The 23,773-nt window shown below is 48.6% G+C and overlaps 1 protein-coding gene across 1 annotated transcript in view; it reads right to left on the bottom strand.

Moving 5' to 3' along the window:
* Positions 1-471: 471 nt before the first annotated feature.
* kdm5a (lysine (K)-specific demethylase 5A) overlaps positions 472-23,773 on the bottom strand; it is a 299,634-nt gene continuing 276,332 nt past the window's right edge. Inside the window, exons 27-29 of the mRNA XM_038780318.1 lie at positions 18,578-18,798; positions 16,534-16,926; positions 472-1,790 (exon numbers count right to left, since the gene is read on the bottom strand). Of these exons, the coding sequence (XP_038636246.1) occupies positions 1,584-1,790; positions 16,534-16,926; positions 18,578-18,798 (821 nt within the window). The 3' untranslated portion in view covers positions 472-1,583. The remainder of the gene's footprint in view (positions 1,791-16,533; positions 16,927-18,577; positions 18,799-23,773) is intronic.

Here is a 23,773-nt window from a genome sequence, read left to right as displayed (position 1 = left end):
TAACCCACGCAGACACAGGGAGAATGTGCAGACGCCGCACAGACAGTGACCCAAGGCCGGAATTCAAGTTGGGTCCCTGGCTCTCAGAGGCAGCAGTGCTAACCATGCCATACCTGCAGGTTACAGTGAAATTTAATGGGCATGAATGAGCTGATAATCAATAGAGATTGCCAAATTAGCAGCCCTCGGAATTAAGACAAGGGACACAATCACAATTATCAGCTCTAACAGGACAATGGGTGAAGCTATTGTAAGAATTAAAGCTTCCCCCATTAATAATAGGAACAATAATATTATAGTAATGAATGAGGAAGTAATTACAGGGAAGAAATTCCAAATCCACAGAGTTACAGGACTTTCCGTGTCAGTATGTGTGCTGTTACTTAAATATGTCTGACTGAAGGGTTGAAGTGTAATGCACATTCTATTTCATTGCAAATACATTCCACAACAAAAAAATAGGAAATCCACCAGTTGTTACAGTTGCTGTATTCTGTGCGTAACTTGCAACAAGCATTTTTCTCATCAGACACAGGTAAAGACATTACATCCTGATACATATTACACAGTCCAAAAAAAATTCTCCACCTCTCAAACAAGTTTAGAAAAACACAAAAAAAAGATAAATAAAACAAGAAACTTCTGCAAAAAATCTAAACAACCTAGTATCTTACAGCAAAACCTGCATAAATACATAAAATGACTGGGCACCTCGGAGGAATGTGTTTGTTCCCGTTAGTTTAGCTGGGTCCCAAGGCATAATTGGTGCATGCACTCCATTAAATGTCAGCTCAGGTGTGCACATTTTGAGGTATCTTTGCTCAACGAGGGAGCTCTGTACAAATACAGCATCTGAAAAGATCTCTGCAGCAGGGGACTTTCAACCAAAACAGACTCCAGATGGTGCAGGAAAGACATTAACAGTTAAAAACTGTCAACACCTGACTGTGACACGCCCTACACTTTCACACAAAGGGCCAGCTGTTAAGTTCATCAAAATATGCTAGAAGTGCCTCAAAAGAAAAGTCAAATTTCAAACTGACTAAACAAGTTTCAATATAATTAAAACAACTTTAAAAGAAGGTGTGAACGATTAAATACTTAACTTTTAAAAGTAATGACATTTTTGCCTTCTCGCTGAAGAGCTGAACAGCTTGCGAGTCCCCGAGGGTGATGTATTGTGGAAACAAACTCGCTTCTCCCCCCTTACACACCACTTTGTTTTCCCCACCACCACCCAGCTCCTTTTCAATTTCTCTCCAAGTTTCCTCTCTACCAGGTCCCTATTGGTCCCCCGTACACCTCCTGCCTCTCTTCACAGCTACCCTTCTTGCGGTTCCCCCATCCCACTACGCCAGCTCCACCAGATATGAGGGGGTTACTTTTCACACATCGTGGAGCACAGAATTGTCTCTAACTTCACTTTTTTCACAACACTATTCTTAACCATATTCTTCACACCGGTCCTTCAAAATGTGGGTGTGTGGCAGTTTTGGCAGAGTGCTGTGCACATCAGTTATGGCCATGGTCCTCTTTAAAGCAAATAACTTGACAATACTTCCATGAAAGTCAGTAACATGGGATTAGCTGCTGTCCTTTGAATCCTCCAAGAAAGATGTGGCAGTGTATATCCCAGACAGCTCTTGTCCACTTCCTCGGAAGTCAGGGGCCACTTGCCTGGTGCATGCAGTACAGATGTAATCCTCATTCTCTGCCATCTCAGAAGAGACACCCACACAGACCTGATGGAACCATTCGTCACAGCCGCCATCGCATTGCACCCAGTCAACCTGCAACGCACAAACCCAGGAAATATTATATGCAAAATATTTCATTTATATAAAAAAATACGATTTCTACTCATTCATTTCCTTTTCAATACCTGGAAAGTGAGGGTTGGTTCTCTGGAGAGTGAGAATGGGAATTAATAGCACATAATAAGGAAATGGTGGATAAAATTAAAAAAAACAAATATTTACATCTGTCTCCACTATGTAAATCAGGAGGAGAGAGGGGAACTTGCCTGAAATTACAATCACTAGGGTACTTTAACTTTCCCAACATTGACAAGGACAGCCATAGCATTAGGAGCTTGGATGGAGAGGCATTTGTCAAGTATATTCAGGAGGAATTTCTCATTCAGTACGTAGATGGCCCAAATAGAGAGGGGGCAAAACCTGACTTCCTTTTGGAAAATAAGGAAGGGCAGGTGACAGAAGTGTAATGAGGGATCACTTTGGGTCCAGTGACCATAATTCCATTAGTTTTTAAATAGCTGTGGAGAATGATAGGTCTGGCCCAAAAGTTTAAATTCAAATTGGGGCAAGGTCAATTTTGATGATATTAGACAGGAACTTTCAAATGGATTGGGGGAGTCTGTTGGCAGGCAAAGGGACAGCTGGTAAGTGGGAGGTTTTCAAAAGTGTGTTAACCAGGGTTCAGGGTAAGCACATTCCTTTTAGAGTGAAGGGCAAGGCTGGTAGAAGTTGGGAACCCTGGATGACTCGGGATATTGAGGCCCTGGTCAAAAAGAAGACATGCATAGGCAGCTGGGATCAAGTGGATCCCTTGAATAATATAAAGGTTGTTGGAGTAGAGTTAAGACAGAAATCAAGAGGGCAAAAAGGGAACATGAGATTGCTTTGGCAGACAAGGCAAGGAGAATCCAAAAGCTTCTACAAATACACAAAGGGCAAAAGTGTAACTAGGGAGAGATTAGGGCCTCTTAAGGGTCTACAAGGTCACCTATGTGCGGATCAACAAGAGATGGGGGAGATCCTAAATGAATATTTCTCACTGGTATTTACTGTTCAGAAAGACATGGATGTTAGGGAATTTGGGGAAATAAATAATGATGTCTAGAGGAGTGTACATATTACAGAGAAGGAGGTGCTGGAAGCCTTAAAGTGCATCAAGGTGCATGAAATGCATCCAAGAAAGTTGTGGGAGGCGAGGGAGGAAATTGCGGGTCCCCGAGCAGAGATTTTTGAATCGGTGACAGCCACCGGTGAGGTGCCTGAAGATCGGAGGGCACCAAATGTTGTGCCTTTGTTTCAGAAGGGCTGCAGTAATAAGCCTGTGAGTCTCACAGGCCGGTGAGTCTAACGTCTGTGGTTGGTTAGAAGGTATTCTGAGAGACAGGATCTACAGGCATTTAGAGAGGCAAGGACTGATTAGAGACAGTCAGCATGGCTGAGTGGAAAATCTGGTCTCACGAATTTGATTGAGTTTTTTGAAGGGATAACCAAGAAGGTAGAGGGCACTGCAGTCAACGTTGTCTACATGGACTTTAGCAAGGCCTTTGACAAGGTACTGCATGGTAGGTTGTCGCAAAAGGTTACATCTCAGAAGCACAAAGGGACTTGGGAATCTTTGTTCACGATTCTCTTAAGGTTAGGGCCTCACGGTAGCATGGTGGTTAGCATCAATGCTTCACAGCTCCAGGGTCCCAGGTTCGATTCCCGGCTGGGTCACTGTCTGTGTGGAGTCTGCACGTCCTCCCCGTGTGTGCGTGGGTTTCCTCCGGGTGCTCCGGTTTCCTCCCACAGTCCAAAGATGTGCAGGTTAGGTGGATTGGCCATGCTAAATTGCCCGTAGTGTAAGGTTAATGGGGGGATTGTTGGGTTACGGGTATACGGGTTACGTGGGTTTAAGTGGGGTGATCATTGCTCGGCACAACATCGAGGGCCGAAGGGCCTGTTCTGTGCTGTACTGTTCTATGTTCTATGTTCTATGTTAATGTGCAGGTTCAGACAGCAGTTAAGGCGGCAAATGAAATGTTATCATTCATGTCAAGAGGGCTAGAATACAAGATCAAGGATGTACTTCTGAGACTGAATAAGGCTCTGGTCAGACCCCATTTGGAGTATTGTGAGCAGTTTTGGGCCCTGTATCTAAGTAAGGATGTGCTGGCCTTGGAAAGGGTCCAGAGGAGGTTCACAAGAATGATCCCTGGAATGAAGAGCTTGTCATATGAGGAACGGCTGAGGACTCTGGGTCTGTATTCGTTGGAGTTTAGAAGGACAAGGGGGAATCTTATTAAAACTTACAGGATACTGCGAGGTCTGGATAGAGTGGAGAGGATATTTCCACTTGTCGGAAAAAGTAGAACCAGAAGACACCATTTCAGACTAAAGGGACGATCCTTTAAAACAGAGATGAGGAGGAATTTCTTCAGCCAGAGGGTGGTGAATCTATGGAACTCTTTGCCGCAGAAGGCTGTGGAGGCCAAATCACCGAGTGTCTTTAAGACAGAGATAGATAGGTTCTTGATTAATAAGGGGATCGGGGTTAAGGGGAGAAGGCAGGAGAATGGGGATGAGAAAATATCAGTCATGATTGATGGGGGAGCGGACTCGATGGGCTGAGTGGCCTAATTTTGCTCCTATGTCTTATAGGATCCAGGGTGAGGTAGCCAATTGGATACAAAATTGGCTTGACAACAGAAGACAAAGGGTGGTTGTGGAGGGTTGTTTTTCAAACTGGAGGCCTGTAACCAGCAGTGTGCCTCAGGGACCAGTGCTATTTGGGTGGACTGTTATTTGGTATTTATATTAATGATTTGGATGAGAATTTAGGAGGCATGGTAAGTTTGCAGATGACACCAAGATTGGTGGCATCGTGGACAGTGAAGAAGGTTATCTAGGATTGCAACGGGATCTTGATCAATTGAGACAGTGGGCCGATAAATGGCAGATGGAATTTAATTTAGATAAATATGAGGTGATGCATTTTGGTTGATCGAATCAGGACAGGACCTACGCAGTTAATGGTAGGGAGTTGGGGAAGAGTTATCTAGAAGTACAGGTTCATAGCTCCTTGACATTGGAGTCACAGGTGGACAGGGTGGTGAAGAAGGCATTCGGCATGCTTGGTTTTATTGGTCAGATCATTGAATACAGGAATTGGGATGTCTTGTTGAAGTTGTACAAGACATTAGTAAGGCATGAATACTGTGGACAGTTCTGGCCATCCTATTATAGAAAGGATATTATTAAACTAGAACGAGTGCAGAAAATATTTATGAGGCTGCCACCGGGACTTGATGGTTTGAGTTATAAGAGGAGGTTGGATAGACTGGGACTTTTTTTCCCTGGAGCTTAGGGGTGATCTTATAGAGATCTATAAAATAATGAGAGTCATTGATAAGGTAGATAGACAACATATTTGCCCAAAGGTAGGGGAGTCTAAAACTAGAGGGAACAGGTTTAAGGTGAGAGGGAAAGGTACAAAAGGGTCCAGAGAGGCAATTTCTTTACAGAGTGTAGTGGGGGCCTGGAACCAGCTGCCAGAGGCAGTTGTACAGGCGGGTACAATTTTGTTTTTTAAAAAGCATTTGAACAGTTATATGCGTAAGGTGGGTACAGAGGGATATGGGCCAAAAGCGGGCAATTGGGACTAGCTTAGTGGTAAAAACTGGGCAGCATGGACAGGTTGGGACGAAGGGCCTGTTTTCATGCTGTAAACCTCTATGACTAGGGAAGCGGTACTGAGCAGACGGATGGCGCTGTGGCTGACAAGCCTCTGGGTCCCGATGAACATCATCCTGGGGTCTGAAAAGTGGTTGTTAATGCGATTGCAGATGCATTAGTGTTAATTTATTGATGTTCTTTCAAGGAGTAACATATGTTGAAGATGGAGGGGAGCCGGTAGATGTACTGTGCTTGGATTTCTAGAAAGCACTTTTTAAAAATAAATTCAGAGTACCAAATTATTTTTTTTCCAATTAAGGGGCAATTTAGCGTGGTCAATCCACTGACCCTGCGCATCTTTTTAGGTTGTGGGGGTGAGACCCACGTAGTCACGGGGAAAATGTGCAAACTCCACACGGACAGGGGCCCGGGGCCGGGATCGAACCTGGGTCCTTGATGCCGTGAAGTAATCATTTTTAAAAAAAAATAATTTTTATTGAAATTTTTACAAAATATAAACATCTCAACTCTATTTACAAAACAACCGCGGGAACACCCCAAGAACAATACTCACCCAACTTCAAAAGCAACTACAAACAAAAGAAAAAAAAAACCAAAAGAACACCCAAACAACAAAAGGGAAAGAGATAACACCCGCCACATCCCACAAACCCATGCACACGGTTCTCCCTCCCACCGATCCAAACCCCCCCGGGTTGCTGCTGCTGCCGGCCTATTTCCCTACCGTTCCGCCAGGAAGTCCAGGAAAGGCTGCCACCCCCTAAAGAACCCTTGTACTGATCCCCTCAGGGCAAATTTCACTTTCTCCAATTTAACGAACCCCGCCATATCATTGATCCAGGCCTCCACGCTTGGGGGCCTCGCATCCTTCCATTGGAGCAAGATCCTCCGCCGGGCTACTAGGGACGCAAAGGCCAGAACACCGGCCTCTTTCGCCTCCTGCACTCCCGGCTCCACTGCAACCCCAAAAATTGCGAGTCCCCAGCCTGGCTTGACCCTGGATCCCACCACCCTCGACACCGTCCTTGCTACCCCCTTCCAAAACTCCCCCACGCTGGGCACGCCCAGAACATATGGGCGTGGTTCGCTGGGCTCCCCGAGCACCTAGCACACCTGTCCTCGCCCCCGAAAAACCTACTCATCCTCGTCCCAGTCATGTGGGCCCTATGCAGCATCTTGAACTGTATGAGGCAAAGCCTCGCACAGGAAGAGAAGGAATTCACTTTCTCCAGGGCATCCGCCCATGTCCCCTCCTCAATCTCCTCACCCAGCTCCTCTTCCCATTTACCCTTCAGTTCCTCCACCGAGGCCTTGTCTACCTCCTGCATTACCCGGTATATGTCCGAAATCCTCCCTCCTCCAACCCACACCCCCGAGAGCAACCGATCCCGCACCCCTCATGGGGGCAGCAAGGGGAACCCCTCCACCTGCTGCCTAACAAACGCCCTCACCTGCATGTACCTAAACATGTTCCCCGGGGGGAGCCCAAACTTCCCCTCTAACTCCCCCAAGCTCGCGAACCTCCCCTCCACAAACAGGTCCCTCAACCTCCTAACCCCTGCCCTGTGCCAGCCCAGAAATCCGCCATCAATGCTCCCTGGGACAAACTGATGGTTCCCCAGTATCGGGGCCTCCATCGAGCCCCCCACTTCTCCCCTATGTCGTCTCCATTGCCCCCAAATTTTGAGGGTAGCCGCCACCACCGGGTTCCTGGTATACCTCGTTGGAGGGAGCGGCAGTGGCGCCGTTACCAGCGCCTCCAGGCTCGTGCCTACACAGGACGCCATCTCCATCCTCTTCCATGCTGCCCCTTCCTCGTCCATTACCCACTTACGCACCATCGCTGCCAACAGCCCAATAGCACCCACAGAGGTTGGGCAACGCCAGCCCTCCCATCCCTGCCCCGTTCCAGGAACACCCTTCTCACCCTCGAAGTCCCATGCGCCCACACAAATCCCGTAATACTCCTGTTGACCCTCCTAAAAAAGGCCTTCGGGATAAGGATGGGGAGGTACTGGAACAGGAACAAAAACCTCGGGAGCACCGTCATCTTAACGGACTGCACCCTCCCCGCCAGTGACAGCGGTAACATATCCCACCTCTAAAACTCCTCCTCCATCTGCTCCACCAACCTTGTGAGGTTGAGCTTGTGCAGGGCCCCCCAACTCCCAGCCACCTGGACCCCTAGGTACCTAAAGCTCTTCCCTGCCTGCTTCAGTGGGAGCCTACAAATCCCCTCCTCTTGATCCCCCGGATGCACCACAAACAACTCACTCTTGCCCAGGTTCAACTTATATCCAGAGAAACCCCCGAATTCACTAAGAATCCTCATCACCTCCGTATCCCCCCCACCGGGTCCGCCACATACAGCAACAGGTCGTCCGCATACAGCGACACTCGATGCTCCTCCCCACCCCGCACCAGGCCCCTCCAGTTCCCTGACTCCCTCAATGCCATGGGCTCAATCGCCAACGCGAAGAGCAAGGGGACAGGGGACACCCCTGTCTCGTCCCCCGGTACAGCCGAAAGTACTCCGACCTCCTCTTGATCCCCCGGATGCACCACAAACAACTCACTCTTGCCCAGGTTCAACTTATGGCTACACTCGCCATCGGGGCCTCGTAGAGCAGCCTCACCCACCGGATAAACCCCTCCCCAAACCCAAACCTCTCCAGCACCTCCCACAGATACTCCCACTCAACCCTATCAAAGGCCTTCGCCGCATCCAATGCCACCACTATCTCTGCCTCCCCTTCCATGGCCAGCATCATGACATTGAGGAGCCTTCGCACGTTCGCATTCAACTGCCTTCCCTTCACAAACCTCGTCTGGTCCTCATGAATGACCTCGGGCACGCAATCCTCTATTCTAGTGGCCAGGATCTTTGCCAGCAGCTTAGCGTCGGCGTTTAGCAGCGAAATCGGCCTATATGACCCGCACTGCAGAGGGTCCTTGTCCCGCTTCAGGATCAAGGAAATCAGCGCCCGTGACATAGTTGGGGGCATAGCCCCCCCCCCCCCCCCCCCCCCCCCCTCCCTTGCCTCGTTAAAGGTCCGGACCAACAGGTCCAAATACCTTTTATAAAATTCCACTGGTAACCCATCCGGCCCCGGCACCTTCCCCGACTGCATGCTCCCTATCCCTTTGACCACCTCCTCCAGTTCGATTGGCGCCCCCAGTCCCTCCACCTGCTCCTCCTCCACCCTCGGGAATCGCAGCTTGTCCAAGAAGCGCCCCATTCCACCCCCCTCCACCGGGGGTTCCGACCGGTACAGTTCCCCATAGAAGTCTCTGAAGACCCCATTAACATCTACTCCCCTCCGCACCATCTTCCCAGCCTTATCCGTCACTCCCCCAATCTCCCTGGCCACGTCCCGCTTTCGGAGCTGGTGTGCCAGCATCCTGCTCGCCTTCTCCCCATACTCATACACCGCCCCTTGTGCTTTCCTCCACTGAGCTTCGGCCTTTCTGGTAGTCAATAGGTCGAATCTGGCCTGAAGGCTACGCCTCTCCCAGCAATCCCTCCTCTGGGGCATATCTCCTATCCACCTGCACCATCTCCCCTATCAGTCTCTCCCTCTCCTTCTGCTCCCCCCTCTCCCTATGGGTTCGGATGGAGATCAATTCCCCCCTCATCACCGCCTTCAATGCCTCCCCACTTGGACCTCCCCGTTGTTATTGGCCTCAAGGTACCTCTCGATACACCCCCGAACCCTCTCGGCCACCTCCTCATCTGCCAGCAGCCCCACCTCCAAGCGCCAGAGCGGACGTTGGTCGCTCTCTTCCCCCAGCCCGAGGTCCACCCAGTGCGGGGCATGATCTGAAATGGCAATGGCGGAGTATTCCACATCCTCCACCCTCGAAACCAACCCCCTGCTCAGGACAAATAAAATCAATCCTCAAGTAGGCCTTATGTACGTGGGAGAAAAACGAGTACTCCCTGGCCCTTGGCCTCGCAAACCTCCAGGGATCCACCCCCCCCATCTGGTCCATAAATCCCCTCAATACCTTAGCTGCCGCCGGCCTCCTCCCCGTCCGGGACTTGGATCGATCCAATGGGGGATCCAGTACTGCGTTGAAGTCCCCCCCCCCCATGATCAGGCCCCCCACCTCCAGGTCCAGAATGCGGCCCAACATACGCCGCATAAACCCCACATCGTCCCAATTTGGGGCGTAAACATTCACCAACGCCACCCGCTCCCCCTGCAGCTTACCACTCACCATCACATATCTCCCGCCACTGTCAGCCACCACATTTAACGCCTCAAACGACGCCTTCTTCCCCACCAGGATCGCCACCCCCCTACTCTTCTCATCCAGCCCTGAGTGAAATACTTGGCCTACCCATCCCTTCCTCAGCCGAACCTGGTCCACCACTCTCAGGTGTGTCTCCTGGAGCATGGCCACATCCGCCTTCAGCCTCTTCAGGTGCGCAAATACCCGGGCCCGTTTGACCGGCCCATTCAGCCCCCTCACATTCCAGGTTATCAGCCGGATCAGAGGGCTCCCTGCCCCCCTCCCCTGCCGATTAGCCATACACCATCCCTTGCCCACCCCCGGCCAGCGTCCCCCGCTCTGCCAGTTTCCCACGGCGGCAACTCCCCCCCTCCAGCACCCCCTGCGTCCTCCAGCTCCTTCCTGACCGTTTCAGCAGCAACCCGGTAACCCCCTCCCCCCCCAGGCTAGGACCCCTCCTAGCCCCTCCCTCCATAGCACTCCCGTGAGCCAGCTAACTTCTGCTGACCCCGGCGACTTCCACCCTACCTCCGACTCCTCCCCACGTGGGACTACCCCTCCTCCATCGTGCCCGTCAATGGGTCCTCCTCCCCCCCGCTCTTGCGCGGGAAAAGAAAACAGCCAGCAACGACCCGCGCTTCTCAGCCCCGACCCCGCCCCCACCATCTCCCAGCGCGGGAATCCGTGAAGTAATAATAATAATATAATAAACAGGGGCTGTTTAGCACAGGGCTAAACGCTGGCTTTGAAAGCAGACCAAGGCAGGCCAGCAGCCGTAACAACCTCCCCGAGCAGGCGCTGGAATGTGGCGACGAGGGGCTTTCCACAGTAACTTCATTCGAAGCCTACTTGTGACAATAAGCGATTTTTATTTCATTTCATAATAATATGCTAACCACCCTCTCAGAAAACATTGATAAGGTGTCACATCAAAAGTTATTGTGGAAAATTAAAGCTCATGGTGTAGGTGGTAATGTATTGGATTGAAGATAGGCTGGCTGGCAGAAAACTGGGTCTTGGCCTGATTGGTAAGAGTATCATAGGGGTCTGTACTGGGGCCTCAACATTTTACAATTATCTCAATGACTCGATGAGGGGAGTGAAGGCATGACAGCTAAATTTGAAGACGACAGTCCAAATATGTGCAGGTTAGATGGGTTGGCCATGATAAATTGCCCTTTAGTGTCCAAATTGTCCCTTAGTACAAATAAAAGAGAACAAAGAAAATTACAGCACAGGAACAGGCCCTTCGGCCCTCCCAGCCTGCACCGATCCAGATTCTTTATCTAAACCTGTTGCCTATTTTCCAAGGTCTACTTCCCTCTGTTCCCTGCCTGTTCATATATCTGTCTAGATGCATCTTAAATGATGCTATGGTGCCCGCCTCTACCACCTCAGCTGGCAAAGCGTTCCAGGCACCCACCACCCTCTGCGTAAAAAACTTTCCACGCACATCTCCCTTAAACTTTCCCCCTCTCACTTTGAAATCGTGACCCCTTGTAACTGACACCCCCAATCTTGGAAAAAGCTTGTTGCTATCCACCCTGTCCATACCTCTCAATTTTGTAGACCTCAATCAGGTCCCCCCTCAACCTCCGTCTTTCCAACGAAAACAATCCTAATCTACTCAACCTTTCTTCATAGCTAGCACCCTCCATACCAGGCAACATCCTGGTGAACCTCCTCTGTACCCTCTCTAAATCATCCACATCCTTCTGGTAATGTGGCGACCAGAACTGCACGCAGTATTCCAAATGTGGCCTAACCAAAGTCCTATACAACTGTAACATGACCTGCCTACTCTTGTACTCAATACCCCGTCCGATGAAGGCAAGCATGATGTATGCCTTCTTGTCCACTCTATCAACCTGTGTTGCCACCTTCAGGGTACAATGGACCTGAACTCCCAGATCTCTCTGTACATCAATTTTCCCCAGAACTCTTCCATTGACCATATAGTCCGCTCTTGAATTTGATCTTCCAAAATGCATCACCTCGCATTTCCTGGATTGAACTCCATCTGCCATTTCTCTGCCCAACTCTCCAATCTATCTATATTTTGCTGTAATCTTCGACAGTCCTCCTCGCTATCTGCAACTCCACCAATCTTAGTATAATCTGCAAATTTGCTAATCAGACCACCTATACCTTCCTCCAGATCATTTATGTATATCACAAACAACAGTGGTCCGAGCACGGATCCCTGTGGAACACCACTAGTCACCCTTCTCCATTTTGAGACACTCCCTTCCACCACTACTCTCTGTCTCCTGTTGCCCAGCCAGTTCTTTATCCATCTAGCTAGTATACCCTGTACCCCATACGACTTCACTTTTTCCATCAACCTACCATGGGAAACTTTATCAAATGCCTTACTGAAGTCCATGTATATGACATCTACAGCCCTTCCCTCATCAATTAACTTTGTTACTTCCTCAAAGAATTCTATTAGGTTTGTAAGACATGACCTTCCCTGCACAAAACCATGCTGCCTATCACTGATAAGTCTATTTTCTTCCAGATGTGAATAGATCCTATCCCTCAGTATCTTCTCCAACAGTTTGCCTACCACTGATGTCAAAGCTCACAGGTCTATAATTCCCTGGATTATCCCTGCTACCCTTCTTAAACAAAGGGACAAGATTAGCAATTCTCTCGTCCTCCGGGACCTCACCCGTGCTCAAGGATGCTGCAATGATATCTGTTCAGGCCCCAGCTATTTCGACCCTTGCTTCCCTCAGTAACCTGGGATAGATCCCATCCGGTCTTGGGGACTTGTCCACCTTAATGTCTTTTAGAATACCCAAAACTTCCCCCTTCCGTATGACAACTTGATGTCCAAAGATGTGCAGCAGGTTAGGTGTGGTTACGAGGATGGGGCAGGGGAGTGGACTTTCAGAGAGTTAGTGCAGACTTGACAGACCAAATGACTTTCTTCCGCATTGTAGGAATGCTCTGGTTCTATGTTGTGAAGACAATGTACTAAGTTTGCCGGTGGATATAGACAGGTTGACTGAATGGGCAAAAATCTGACAGGTGGAGCATAATGTGGGAAATGTGAAGTTGCTCATTTTGAACATAGAATTTACAGTGCAGGAGGCCATTTGGCCCATCGAGTCTGCACCGATCCTTGGAAAGACCACCCCACCCAAGCCCACACCTCCACCCTATCCCCGTACCCTGATCTAACCTTTCATGGCCAATCCACCTAACCTGCACATCTTTGGACTGAAATGAAAATTCCTTATTGTCACAAGTAGGCTTCAAATTAGGTTACTGTGAAAAGCCCCTAGTCGCCACATTCCGGCGCCTGTTCGGGGAGGCTGGTACGGGAGTTGAACCGTGCTGCTGCCGTGCCTTGGTCTGATTTTAAAGCCAGCGATTTAGCACTGTGGGAGGAAACCCACACAGACATGGGGAGATCTGCACGGACAGTGATCCAAGCCTGGAATCGAACCTGTGACCTTGGAGCTGTGAAGCCACAGTACTCCCCACTGTGCTATCTGGCCGCCCAGGAAGAATAATAAAGCAGAGTATTTATTACCCGTTAAGATGTTATGCTTTAGCTATACAGGGCACTGGTGAGAACACATCTTGAATACTGTGTTTAGTTTTGATCTTCTTAATTATAGGACGATGTAAATGCGTTGGAGGCAGTTCAGAGGAGGTTCGTCATAGAGCTTTACAGGAGCAGCACAATAGTGCAGTGGTTAGCATTGCTGCATCACGGCGCCGAGGTCCCAGGTTCAATCCCGGCTATGGGTCACTGTCCGTGTGGAGTTTACACATTCTCCCCGTGTTTGCGTGGGTTTCGCCCCCACAACCCAAAGATGTGCAGGGTAGGTGGATTGGCAACGCTAAATTGCCCCTTAATTGGAAAACATGAATTGGGTACTCGAAATTTTTTTTTTTTTAAATTAGATGTTTACAGCACACAAAGAGACCCTTCGGCCCATCGTGACTGTGCCGGCCATCAAATACCTATCTATTCTAACCCTTAATTCCAGCATTTGGTCCGGGCCCTTGCTATGGCGCTTCACCTCAATGCTTCTTAAACGTTGCGAGTTTCCACCCTTTCAGACAGAGAATTCCAGATTCCCACCACACTTTGGGTGAAAAGGTTTCCCCTCGAATCCCTCCAAATCTATCTTAAATCAGTTAATGGCCCCTCTATTAAAGGGAAAAGTTTATTTCTATCTATGTCCTTCATAATTTTGTACACCTCAATAAGGTCTCTCTTCGCCTTCTCTGCTCGAGTGAAAATAATCCCAGCCTATCCAATCTCTCTTGTCATATGAGGAGCGGTTGAAGATTCTGGGTCTGTACTCATTGGAGTTTAGAAGGATGAAGGGAGATATCGTTGAAACTTACAGAATACTGAGAGGCCTGGATAGAGTGGACGTGGAGAGATTGTTTCCACTAGTAGGAGAAACTAGAACCAGAGAACACAATCTCAGACTTAAGGGACAAGCCTTTAAAATAGAGATGAGGAGAAATTTCTTCAACCAGAGGGTGGTGAATCTGTTCAACTCTTTGCCACAGAAAGCTACGGTGACCAAATCACTGTGTCTTTAAGACAGAGATAGATCGACCAGAACTGAATACAGTACTCTAGTTGTGGCCTAATAGAAGTTCGTAAGATATAGGAGCAGAACTAGGCCATTCAGCCCATCAAGTCTAGTCTAGTCTGCAATTCGATCATGGCTGATATGTTCCTTATCCCCATTCTTCTGCCTTTTTCCTGGTCTTCAAATTAATCAAGAAATCCTCTTCTTGATCATGATCATATTACGTACAGTGCGACAGAACTGGATGGTGAAATCAGCCAGAGAAGTTCTTTCATAGAACAGATGAACTCTGAGAAGGAATGGGCAATTCAGCCTCTCGAGCCCGCACCACTGTTCAATAGCAATGCTAACCACTGCGCCACCGTGCTGCTGCCCCTGTAAAGCTCTGATCTCAACCTGGCCAAATAAGTGTTTTATACAGCTCCATCATAACCTCCCTGCTCTTATATTCTATGCCTTGGCTAATAAAGGCAAGTATCCCATATGCCTTCTTTACCACCGTATCTACTGGGTCGTACAAACATGCATTTCAAGGTCCGACTGATCCTCTTTACTTCCTAGTGTCCGGCAATTCATTATGTATTCCCTGACCTTTAGTCCTCCCAAAATGCATCACCTCACACTTTATCGGGTTAAATTCCATTTGTCACTGTTCCGCCCATCTGACCAGACCATCTAATAATAATAATCATCATCTTTATTTTCACAAGTAGGCTTACATTAACACTGCAATGTAGTTACTGTGAAAAGCCCCTAGTCACCACATTCCGATGCCTGTTCGTGTACACGAAAAGGAGAATTCAGAATGTCCAAATTGCCCAACACAGTGTCTTTCGGGACTTGTGGGAGGAAACCCACGCAGACATGGGGAGAACATGCATACTCCGCACAGACAGTGACCCAATCGATCCTGGGACCCTGGTGCTGTGAAGCAACAGTGCTAACCACTGTGCTACCATGCCACCCAATCAATATCACCCTGTAAACTAAGGCTTTTCTCCACGCTATTTGCCACACCACTAATTTTCATGTCATCTGTGGACTTACCAATCATACCTCTTACGTTCACATCTAGATCATTAATGTACACCACAAACACAGCAAGGGACTCAATACCGATCCTGCGGTCCACCAGGGGACACAGGCTCCCCTCACAAAAATAATCTTTGACCATCACCCTCTGCCTCCTGCCACAAAGCCAATTTTGGATCCAATTTGCCAAATTGCTCTGAACCCCATGGGCTCTTACCTTCTTGACCAGTCTCCTATGCGAGACCTTGTCAAAAGCTTTACTGAAGTCCATGGAGACTACATCAACTGGATTACCCTCATCTACCCACCTAGTCATCTCAAAAAATTAAATCAAGTTTATTAGACATGATCTTCCCCTGACAAAGCCATGCTGACTATCCTTGATTAATCGTTGTCTTTCCAAGTGGAGATTAATTCTGTTCCTCAGAAATGTTTCCAATCATTTCCCTATCACTGATGTTAGACTCACTGGCCTGTACTTATCTGTTTTTTTCCCTTTCCCTTCTTGAATAATGGCACCACAGGCTGCCCTCCAGTCCTCTGGCATCTCTCCTGTGGCCAGAGAAGATTTGAAAATTATCTGAGCTACTGCAATCTCCTTTCTTGTGGTTCATTAGATTCTGCGGTCCATTACCTGGAACGAACAGGTTGTCCTATGCGGAAAGGTTTGATAGGCTGGCCTGTTGTGATTGGAGTTTAGAATTGTGAGGGGTGAAATGATTGAAGTATATAAGATCATGAATGATCTTGACAAAGTGGATGTGGCAAATATGTTTCCTCTTGTGGGTGAGTCCAGAAATGGAAGACAGTTTTTTAAAATTAGGGGATAGTCTTTGAGGACAGAGCTGAGGAGAAATGTTTCCTCTCAAAGGCTTGTGCAACTTTGGAACTCTCTCTGCTTCATGAGGCAGTGAAAGTGGAGGCATTGAATATTTTTAATAGGTAGATAGTTTCTTCTTAGGCAAGGAGATCAAAAGTAATTACGTTTGGATGGGAATGTGGAATTCAAAACATATAAAAGGTCCAATCATGCAAGCACACAAGACCAACAAACATCCTGCTCACAACTAGAAAGAGCCAATAATATATATTTTAGAGAAGGAGCTTGATAAATGACCTATTATGGAGAGCACGGAGACATTTTAAATGGGGTATCCAATGTATTAGTGCAAATAACTAAGAACAGACTGAGGTGCAACATGAATAACTCCTAGCTCTGACCACAACGAGTTGCTGATGATACAACATAATATCTCCAAACCAACCTCGTCTCCACACGGCCGCTGACAGTTCAACGCAGCACAAACAGCGTTTTCATCCTCCGAGTCCTCTGCTGCAGACCAGTCCTCCCGAGCTGGTAAAATCACTTTCTTTTCTTTCTTCTTTTCGAACATTTTCTCAGCATTCTCTTTGGATCTGTCTTTTTTCTTCTTCTCTTTCTCCTCTTTTCCCAGTTTCTTCCCTAGTTTGCTCTGTTCTTTCATTTTCTCCGGGTTCAGTTTTAGCTTTTTCTTTTTGGGCTTGTCAAACTTTCTCAGTTCCTTTAACTTCTTGCTCTCCCCCAAGAACAATTCTGTTTTTTCCAGTTTTCGCTTCCGTTTTTTATCTGAAGGATCCTTAACTTTAATTCTGATGGATTTCTCCTCTGGGCCATCATCCTAAAATGCGCAAGTTATCAAAGGAAGAATAACAATGAAATTCTAGAATCATGAAACTTAGAATAACATTTATTTCAATAACACCAGAAACAGGAGAACACAGGACAAGGAAAGGGTCACAGAGTCACAAGGCAGCTCTTTTCCACAACTTCATAGAACCACAGGAGGCCATTCGGCCCATCGAGTCTGCAATGACTCTCTGAAAGAGCACTCCAACCAGGCCCAGGCCACCTTATACTTGTAACCCTGTCTAATCTTTGGACACTAAGAGGCAAGTTAGCGTGGCCAATCCACCTACCCGGAACATCTTTGGGTTGTGGGGGTGAAACCCATGCAAACACGGGAAGAATGTGCAAACTCCACACGGACAGTGACCCAGAGCCGGGATTGAACCTGGGACCTCGGCGCTGTGAGACAGCAGTGCTAACCACTGTGCTGCTCCTGAATAGTCGCAAGGATGAGGAACTTCAGTTACATTGATTTGTTGGAGATACTGGGGCTATTCTCCTGGGAGAAGAGATTTAATAGAAGTATTGCAAATCACAAGAGATCTGGACAGATAGAGAGAAGCTGCTCCCAGTGGTGGAAGGATTGACAAGAGAGCTGGCAAAAATCGAAATGGATTTTCACATGGTGTGTGGTTAGGTTCGGGAATGCACAACCAAGACTGTGGTGGACGCAGATTCAACTGAGGTTTGCAAACAGAATTGGATAATTATCTGAGGAAAAATAAATTGCAGAGCTTGGGAAAATCTGGGGAGTGCGACTGGAGCTAGCATGGACAAGCTGGGCTGAATGTCCTCCTTCTGCACTGCTTATGGAATCTTATAATTCCATTCTAATCTATCAAAGAACAAAGGACAATACAGCACAGGAACAGGCCCTTTGGTCCTCCAAGCCTGCGCCAATGACGTGTCCTATTTTGACAAACTGCCTGTACCCTTCTATACCCCGTCGGTTAATGTGTCTAGATAAGTTTTAAAGGTCAGTAATGTATCTGCCTCAACCACCCCACTTGGCAGTGCATTCCAGGTCACCACCACCCTCTGTGTAAAAAGCCTTCCCTGCAAATCTCCATTGAACCTTTCTCCCCTCACCTTGAACTTGTGCCCCTTATAATTGTCATTTCCACCTTGGAAAAAGCCTCCAACTGTTCACCCCACTCAGCCTCCAATTCTCTAAGGAGAACAATCCCAGTTTATTCAATCTCTCCTAATCGCTAAAACCCTCCATACCAGGCAACATCCTGGTAAACCTTTTCTGTACTCTCTCCAAAGCTTCCACATCCAAACACTCCACAAACTTTCATTTGTCACTTCACTCATACTTCTGTTTGCTCTTCATTCCCTCATAACTTATTTCTTATCTCTTATGCAGGGAGTGGAAAAACTTCCTCCTTTTTGAGCTGATATTAAGAAGCTTCCCAAAATGAACAACTTCTGCTAATCTTATAATTTTACTCAGGTTATTGAAAAGCCTGCTCTTTGGTTTGGGAGAATAGAAGCCCAATTCCTTTCACTTCTTGCTTATAGTGCAGTTTTTACCCCTTCCCAGAGGCTTGGCCAGAGAAAGGTTATTTGCACAGTGCCAAGACAAAGGAATATCCACCTCCCTGTGCAAGAGGATAAAGGAAATGGGCTATAGCAGATACCTCCAATATATGCAGAAATCTGTCCTCAGCAGGAAGGTGCGTTGCCTGCAGTATTCTCCAAATGTGCTGAGTCTCATCTAGGGATACTTCCAGAAGGTCTCCCACCATCATCAGCTCCTCCAGCTGAACCTTCGCGCTGTGTGACAGCTCAAGGACTGGGGGCTCCAAGCTACGCGGCACCAATGGTGTCTTACGTGGTTGTTTCCGTGGAGTTCCAGTACCTGGGAGAATACACAAATTTTATATATATAGATATATGAATGACGTACATATTTATTTATTATATATAGATATTATAGATATATATCTTAAGAAAACCAATATAATAGTTGGAAAGGGGACTTCAATTATCCTAATATATGATGTGGAGATGCCGGCGTTGGACTGGGGTGAACACAGTAAGAAGTCTTACAACACCAGGTTAAAGTCCAACAGGTTTGTTTCAAACACTCGCTTTCGGAGCGCAGCTCCTTCCTCATTCACCTGAGGAAGGAGCAGTGCTCTGAAAGCTAGTGATTGAAACAAACCTGTTGGACTTTAACCTGGTGTTGTAAGACTTCTTCCTGTCCTAAAAGACGCTGCGATAGTAATAGTGTAAAGGACAGAGAGGATGAAGACTTTTTAAAGTATGTTCATAAGATTTTTCTGTTTGCTTCCAGTATAATGAGGAAGGAACCATCACTGGATTTGGTTCTGAAGGATCAGCTGGGCCAAGTGGATCAAGTTACAGCAGGAGAACATTTCAGGGACAGTGATGTAACAGAATGCAAATGTACTGGAAGCACTTCAGAGAAGGTTTATTGAATTAATACCTGGATTCGGCAAGTGGTCTCATGAGGAAAGAAGGTGAGGCTTGTTTCGCCGAAGTTTAGAGGAGTAAGAGGTAACTTGATTGAAACATCTAAGCTGCACATCTTTGGACTGAGATTAGAATTGCAGAATTGCAACGTACTGTCAGACGCTGAGACACCATTTACAATACTGTACTCCACAAATATGGGAAACCGGTGGTTTCCAGATCTGGTGACAGGGATGTGCTGATGCATGAAAGATGGCTCGCCTACTGGAAATTTGAAATTTGGCACTTTTAGTCCAGAAATAGGCCACTAAACCTGCAAAAGCTCCGCCATCCTCCTCCAAGATCACCACAGCTATCAAGACATGCCCAAAAATAAATCTAAGGGCTGAAACGAGTGCAGGATCAGCAAGAGTCTGGAAAGGAAGAGCGAGAGGATGGCGAACACGCGGAGTGACTTGCCAGTCACAGCTGAACAGGCCGGGACGTCGAGGCACATTCCCAAGCCCCCATAGATACACACAGCCCTAAACACGAGAGCAGCCACGGGCCATTATCGTAAAACTGCACTGGTACCAGGACAGGGAGACGATCCTGAGTTGGACAGGGCGGACAAGGTCCTGTAAGTGGGAGGGACACTTGCTCCAGTGTACTAAGACATTGGGGCAAACCTGGCCAAGCACCAGGTGGGATTTGGAATGCTGGCCAAGCTCTGTGTAACCTTCCAGGAAAGGAATATTAATTCACCACACCGGCCAAAGTGGACAGATTCTTCCGCAGGCACGTGCTGGGAAGGCAGCAGCTGCAGTGAACACAAACTTATTTTAAAAATGGGACAACTGTGTGGGAGAGCACTGCCTCGTTTTCAATCTGTCAGGAGTCCCATGAAGGAAGGGGTGAGAGTGGTAAAGACAGAAACGGAGCAAGAACACAATGCGTAGGGGAAGATGAAGATTGTTCCCACAGCAAGCGAGCAGAGGAAAGCATTGGCAAAGGGGGGCTGCGGCACAGCTTCCTAAAGGGAGTGTGTGCTTGGCAGCAGGAGCGGAGAAAACTCTAGATGTGTGTGTGGGGGGGGGGGGGGGGTTTAGAAAGGGAGGAAAGAGAGGGGAAGAGGCCCACAGTGGCACGGGACTGGGGGGGGGGGGGGAATAAGAGGGGTAGACAGGCCTGGAGGATAGGGGGGGGAGATGGGTAGAATGCTGGCCACGGCAGGAGCACAAAGAGTTGCCATCTTGAATGGCCCCCAAACAAACAAAGAGAAACCCTGGAGTGCAGGGGGGAACCTACATGGTGAATATGGGGCAATGACGGCCATCTTGGAAGGTCCCTGGACAAAGGGAAACCACCAGCTGAGAAAGCAGGCAGCCACGAGAGAAATAGCCCAGGTAAGGAACAGGAGCGGCAAACCAGTCGCAGCACCAAAACAGATCAACAAAGCCTTTGCAACCTTCTTCTGAGAACTCCCTCCGAGCCCCTTAAGGGAGACTCGAAGATGAAGCAGTTCTTCGACGGTAAGGAGAAAGATAGGAGATACACCATTAGAACGGAGGGAGGTTATGGAGAGCATGAACTCCATTAGGCGGAGAAGGGGCCGGAGCCAGACAGATTTCCCAGTGGACCTCAATAAAATATTCCGGCCAGCACTGGCCACGCACTTGCGGGAAATGTTTGCAGACTCGCTAGTAAGGGGAACGCTGCCACCAATGCTGCCTCAGGCCTTAATATCGCTGACCCTCAAAAAGACAAAGACCCGACAGAGTGCTGATCACATAGACCCATCTCACTCCTCAACACTGACGCAAAGATCCTGGCGAAGTCACGGACCTGAAGCCAAGAAGCTGGGTTCGATTGCGGCCCTGGGTCACTGACTGTGTGGAGTTTGCACATTCTCCCAGTGTCTGCGTGAGTTTCACGCCCACAACCTGAAGGTGTGCAGGGTAAGTGGATTGGCCACGCTAAATTGCCTCTTAATTGGAAAAAAAACTGGATACTTTAAATTTAAAAACAAGATCCTGGCAAAGGCCCTGGCAAGGTGGCTGGAGAGCTGTGTGCCAGAGGTAGTGGCGGAAGATCGGACGGGCTTTGTCAAGGGCAGGCAGCTAACAGCAAACATCAGGCGCCTACTGAACCTGATCATGACTCCCTCTGGTGGGAGATTATCACCAAAAGTGATAATCTCCCGTCGACAGGGTCAAATGGAGGTACCTCCTAGAGGTGTTGGAACAGTTTGGGTTTGCGCAAGGATTCACCTTCTGGGTGAAACTACTATACAGCTTTCCCATGGCGAATGTATGGACAAACACCACCAGCAATGAATACTTCTAGTTGGACAGAAGCACGAGGCAGAGATGCCTGCTGTCCCTGCTGCCATGGCAATCGAACCACTGGCGATCAAGCGGCGAAAGGATGGACACGTATCCAAAGGGGAGACAGAGAGCATAGAGTCTTACTCAATGTGGATGACCTGCTCTTCGGCATCTCCAACCCCTTGGCCAGCATAGAAGGAATCTGAGTAAGAGTTAAATCTTCCCTGTGAACCTAAAGAGGAGAGGAGCAGAGCTGGAGAATTCACCGTTCAAACTGACCCAGGCCAAATCCGCTACCTGTGGATCCAAATAGCCGAGGACGGAACATGGACCCACCAGTGGAACCTGATCAGTCTGGTGGAGGAAGTATAAACGGACCTGCAGAGGTGGGGCTCAATCATCGATCTCCCTTGCAGGGAGTGTAGACGACCAAGATGCACCTGCTGCCCAGGTTCCTCTTCCTGTTCAAGTCCATTCTGATCGGCATCCCCAAGGCCTTCTTCAACACAGTAAATAAACTAATCATGGTGGGGGTTTTTTTTGGGAGGGGGGGGGGGGGTGAACAAAAGAGATGAGCCAGAGGAGCAGGAAGAAGGCTTGCCAAAGGAGAAATATGAGAGGCCTGGACCCCCCAAACCTCCAGTTCTACCACTGGGCAGCCACCTCACGGGGTGGGGAACTGGGAGCAGAGTGAGTGAGGATGGAGGAGAATTCCTGTTCAGGGACATCCATAACTGCACTCCCACCCCCCTCCAGATATTCGAAAAGCCCAGCGGTAGTAGGCATCTCCCACTGTGGAATCAAATGAAACAGCATTTTGGACGAACAAAAATGTCCACCATGGCCCCCATCTGCAACAATCACAGGCAACAGTCTTGGACAGCAGAGCATCAGAGTGGTAAGTACAGAATGTAACTTACCTCAGGGATTCGAGGCTTGGTCTCCAGGGAGCAGTTTTGGAGGGCAGAGTATTGGAGTGGTGAGTACATAAAGTAACTTACCCCGAGGATTCGAGGCCTAGTCTCCAGGAAGCAGTTTCGAAGGCTGGAGCATTGTGAGCAGTGAGAATAAAATGTAATTACCCCAGGGATTAGTGGCCTCGTCTCCAGGGAGCAATCTCGGAGGGTGGTGTATCGAGCGTTGAGTATATAAAGTAACTTACCTCAGGGATTCGCCGTCTAGTCTCCAGGGAGCAGTTTCGGAGGGCGGAGTATTGGAGTGGTGAGTATATAAAGTAACTTACCCCGAGGATTCGTGGCCTAGTCTCCAGGGAGCAGTGTTGGAGGGCAGAGCCTCAGAGGGGTGAGAATATAAAGTAACTTACCCCGGGGATTCACGGCCTAGTCCCCAGGGTGCAGGCTCGGAGGGCGCAGGCTCGGAGGGCGCAGGAATGGAGCGTGCAGGCCCGGAGGGCGCAGGCTCGGAGGGCGCAGGCTCGCAGGGCGCAGGCTCGGAGGGCGCAGACCCGGAGGGCGCAGGCTCGGAGGGCGCAGGCTCGGAGGGCGCAGGCTCGGAGGGCGCAGGCTCGGAGGGCGCAGGCTCGGAGGGCGCAGGCTCGGAGGGCGCAGGCTCGGAGGGCGCAGGCTCGGAGGGCGCAGGCTCGGAGGGCGCAGGCTCGGAGGGCGCAGGCTCGGAGGGCGCAGACCCGGAGGGCGCAGGCTCGGAGGGCGCAGGCTCAGAGGGCGCAGGCTCGGAGGGTGCAGGCCCGGAGGGCGCAGGCTCGGAGGGTGCAGGCCCGGAGGGCGCAGAATATAAAGTAACCCCGGGAAACTGGAAAAAACTGAAAAGTGACGTCACAGTAAAGCTGTGACCTGATTGGTTGGTAGGAAATCTGCTCTGATTTTGAAATAAAAATATAAAAAACGAATTAATTATTAAGTAGAGGGCTGACTAAACTGGAGGACGGAGTTTAGTGTATTTAACATTTAATACGTATAGTAGAAATCTTGTGTTAGGGACCATATTTGAAATTGTAACTTAATTTAATAAGTATTTATTTAAAATTAATTAATTAGTGCTAGAAATATCGGTCAGCGGGGTGAAGTGTTTTACCTGTGAGGTGTGGGAGTCTGTGCGGAGTCTGCACGTCCT

Source organism: Scyliorhinus canicula, chromosome 20, assembly GCF_902713615.1.
Source record: "Scyliorhinus canicula chromosome 20, sScyCan1.1, whole genome shotgun sequence".
Classification (NCBI taxonomy): domain Eukaryota; kingdom Metazoa; phylum Chordata; class Chondrichthyes; order Carcharhiniformes; family Scyliorhinidae; genus Scyliorhinus; species Scyliorhinus canicula.
The sequence above is the reverse complement of the archived record's forward strand: the minus strand, read 5'-3'. Positions and strand labels throughout refer to the sequence as shown.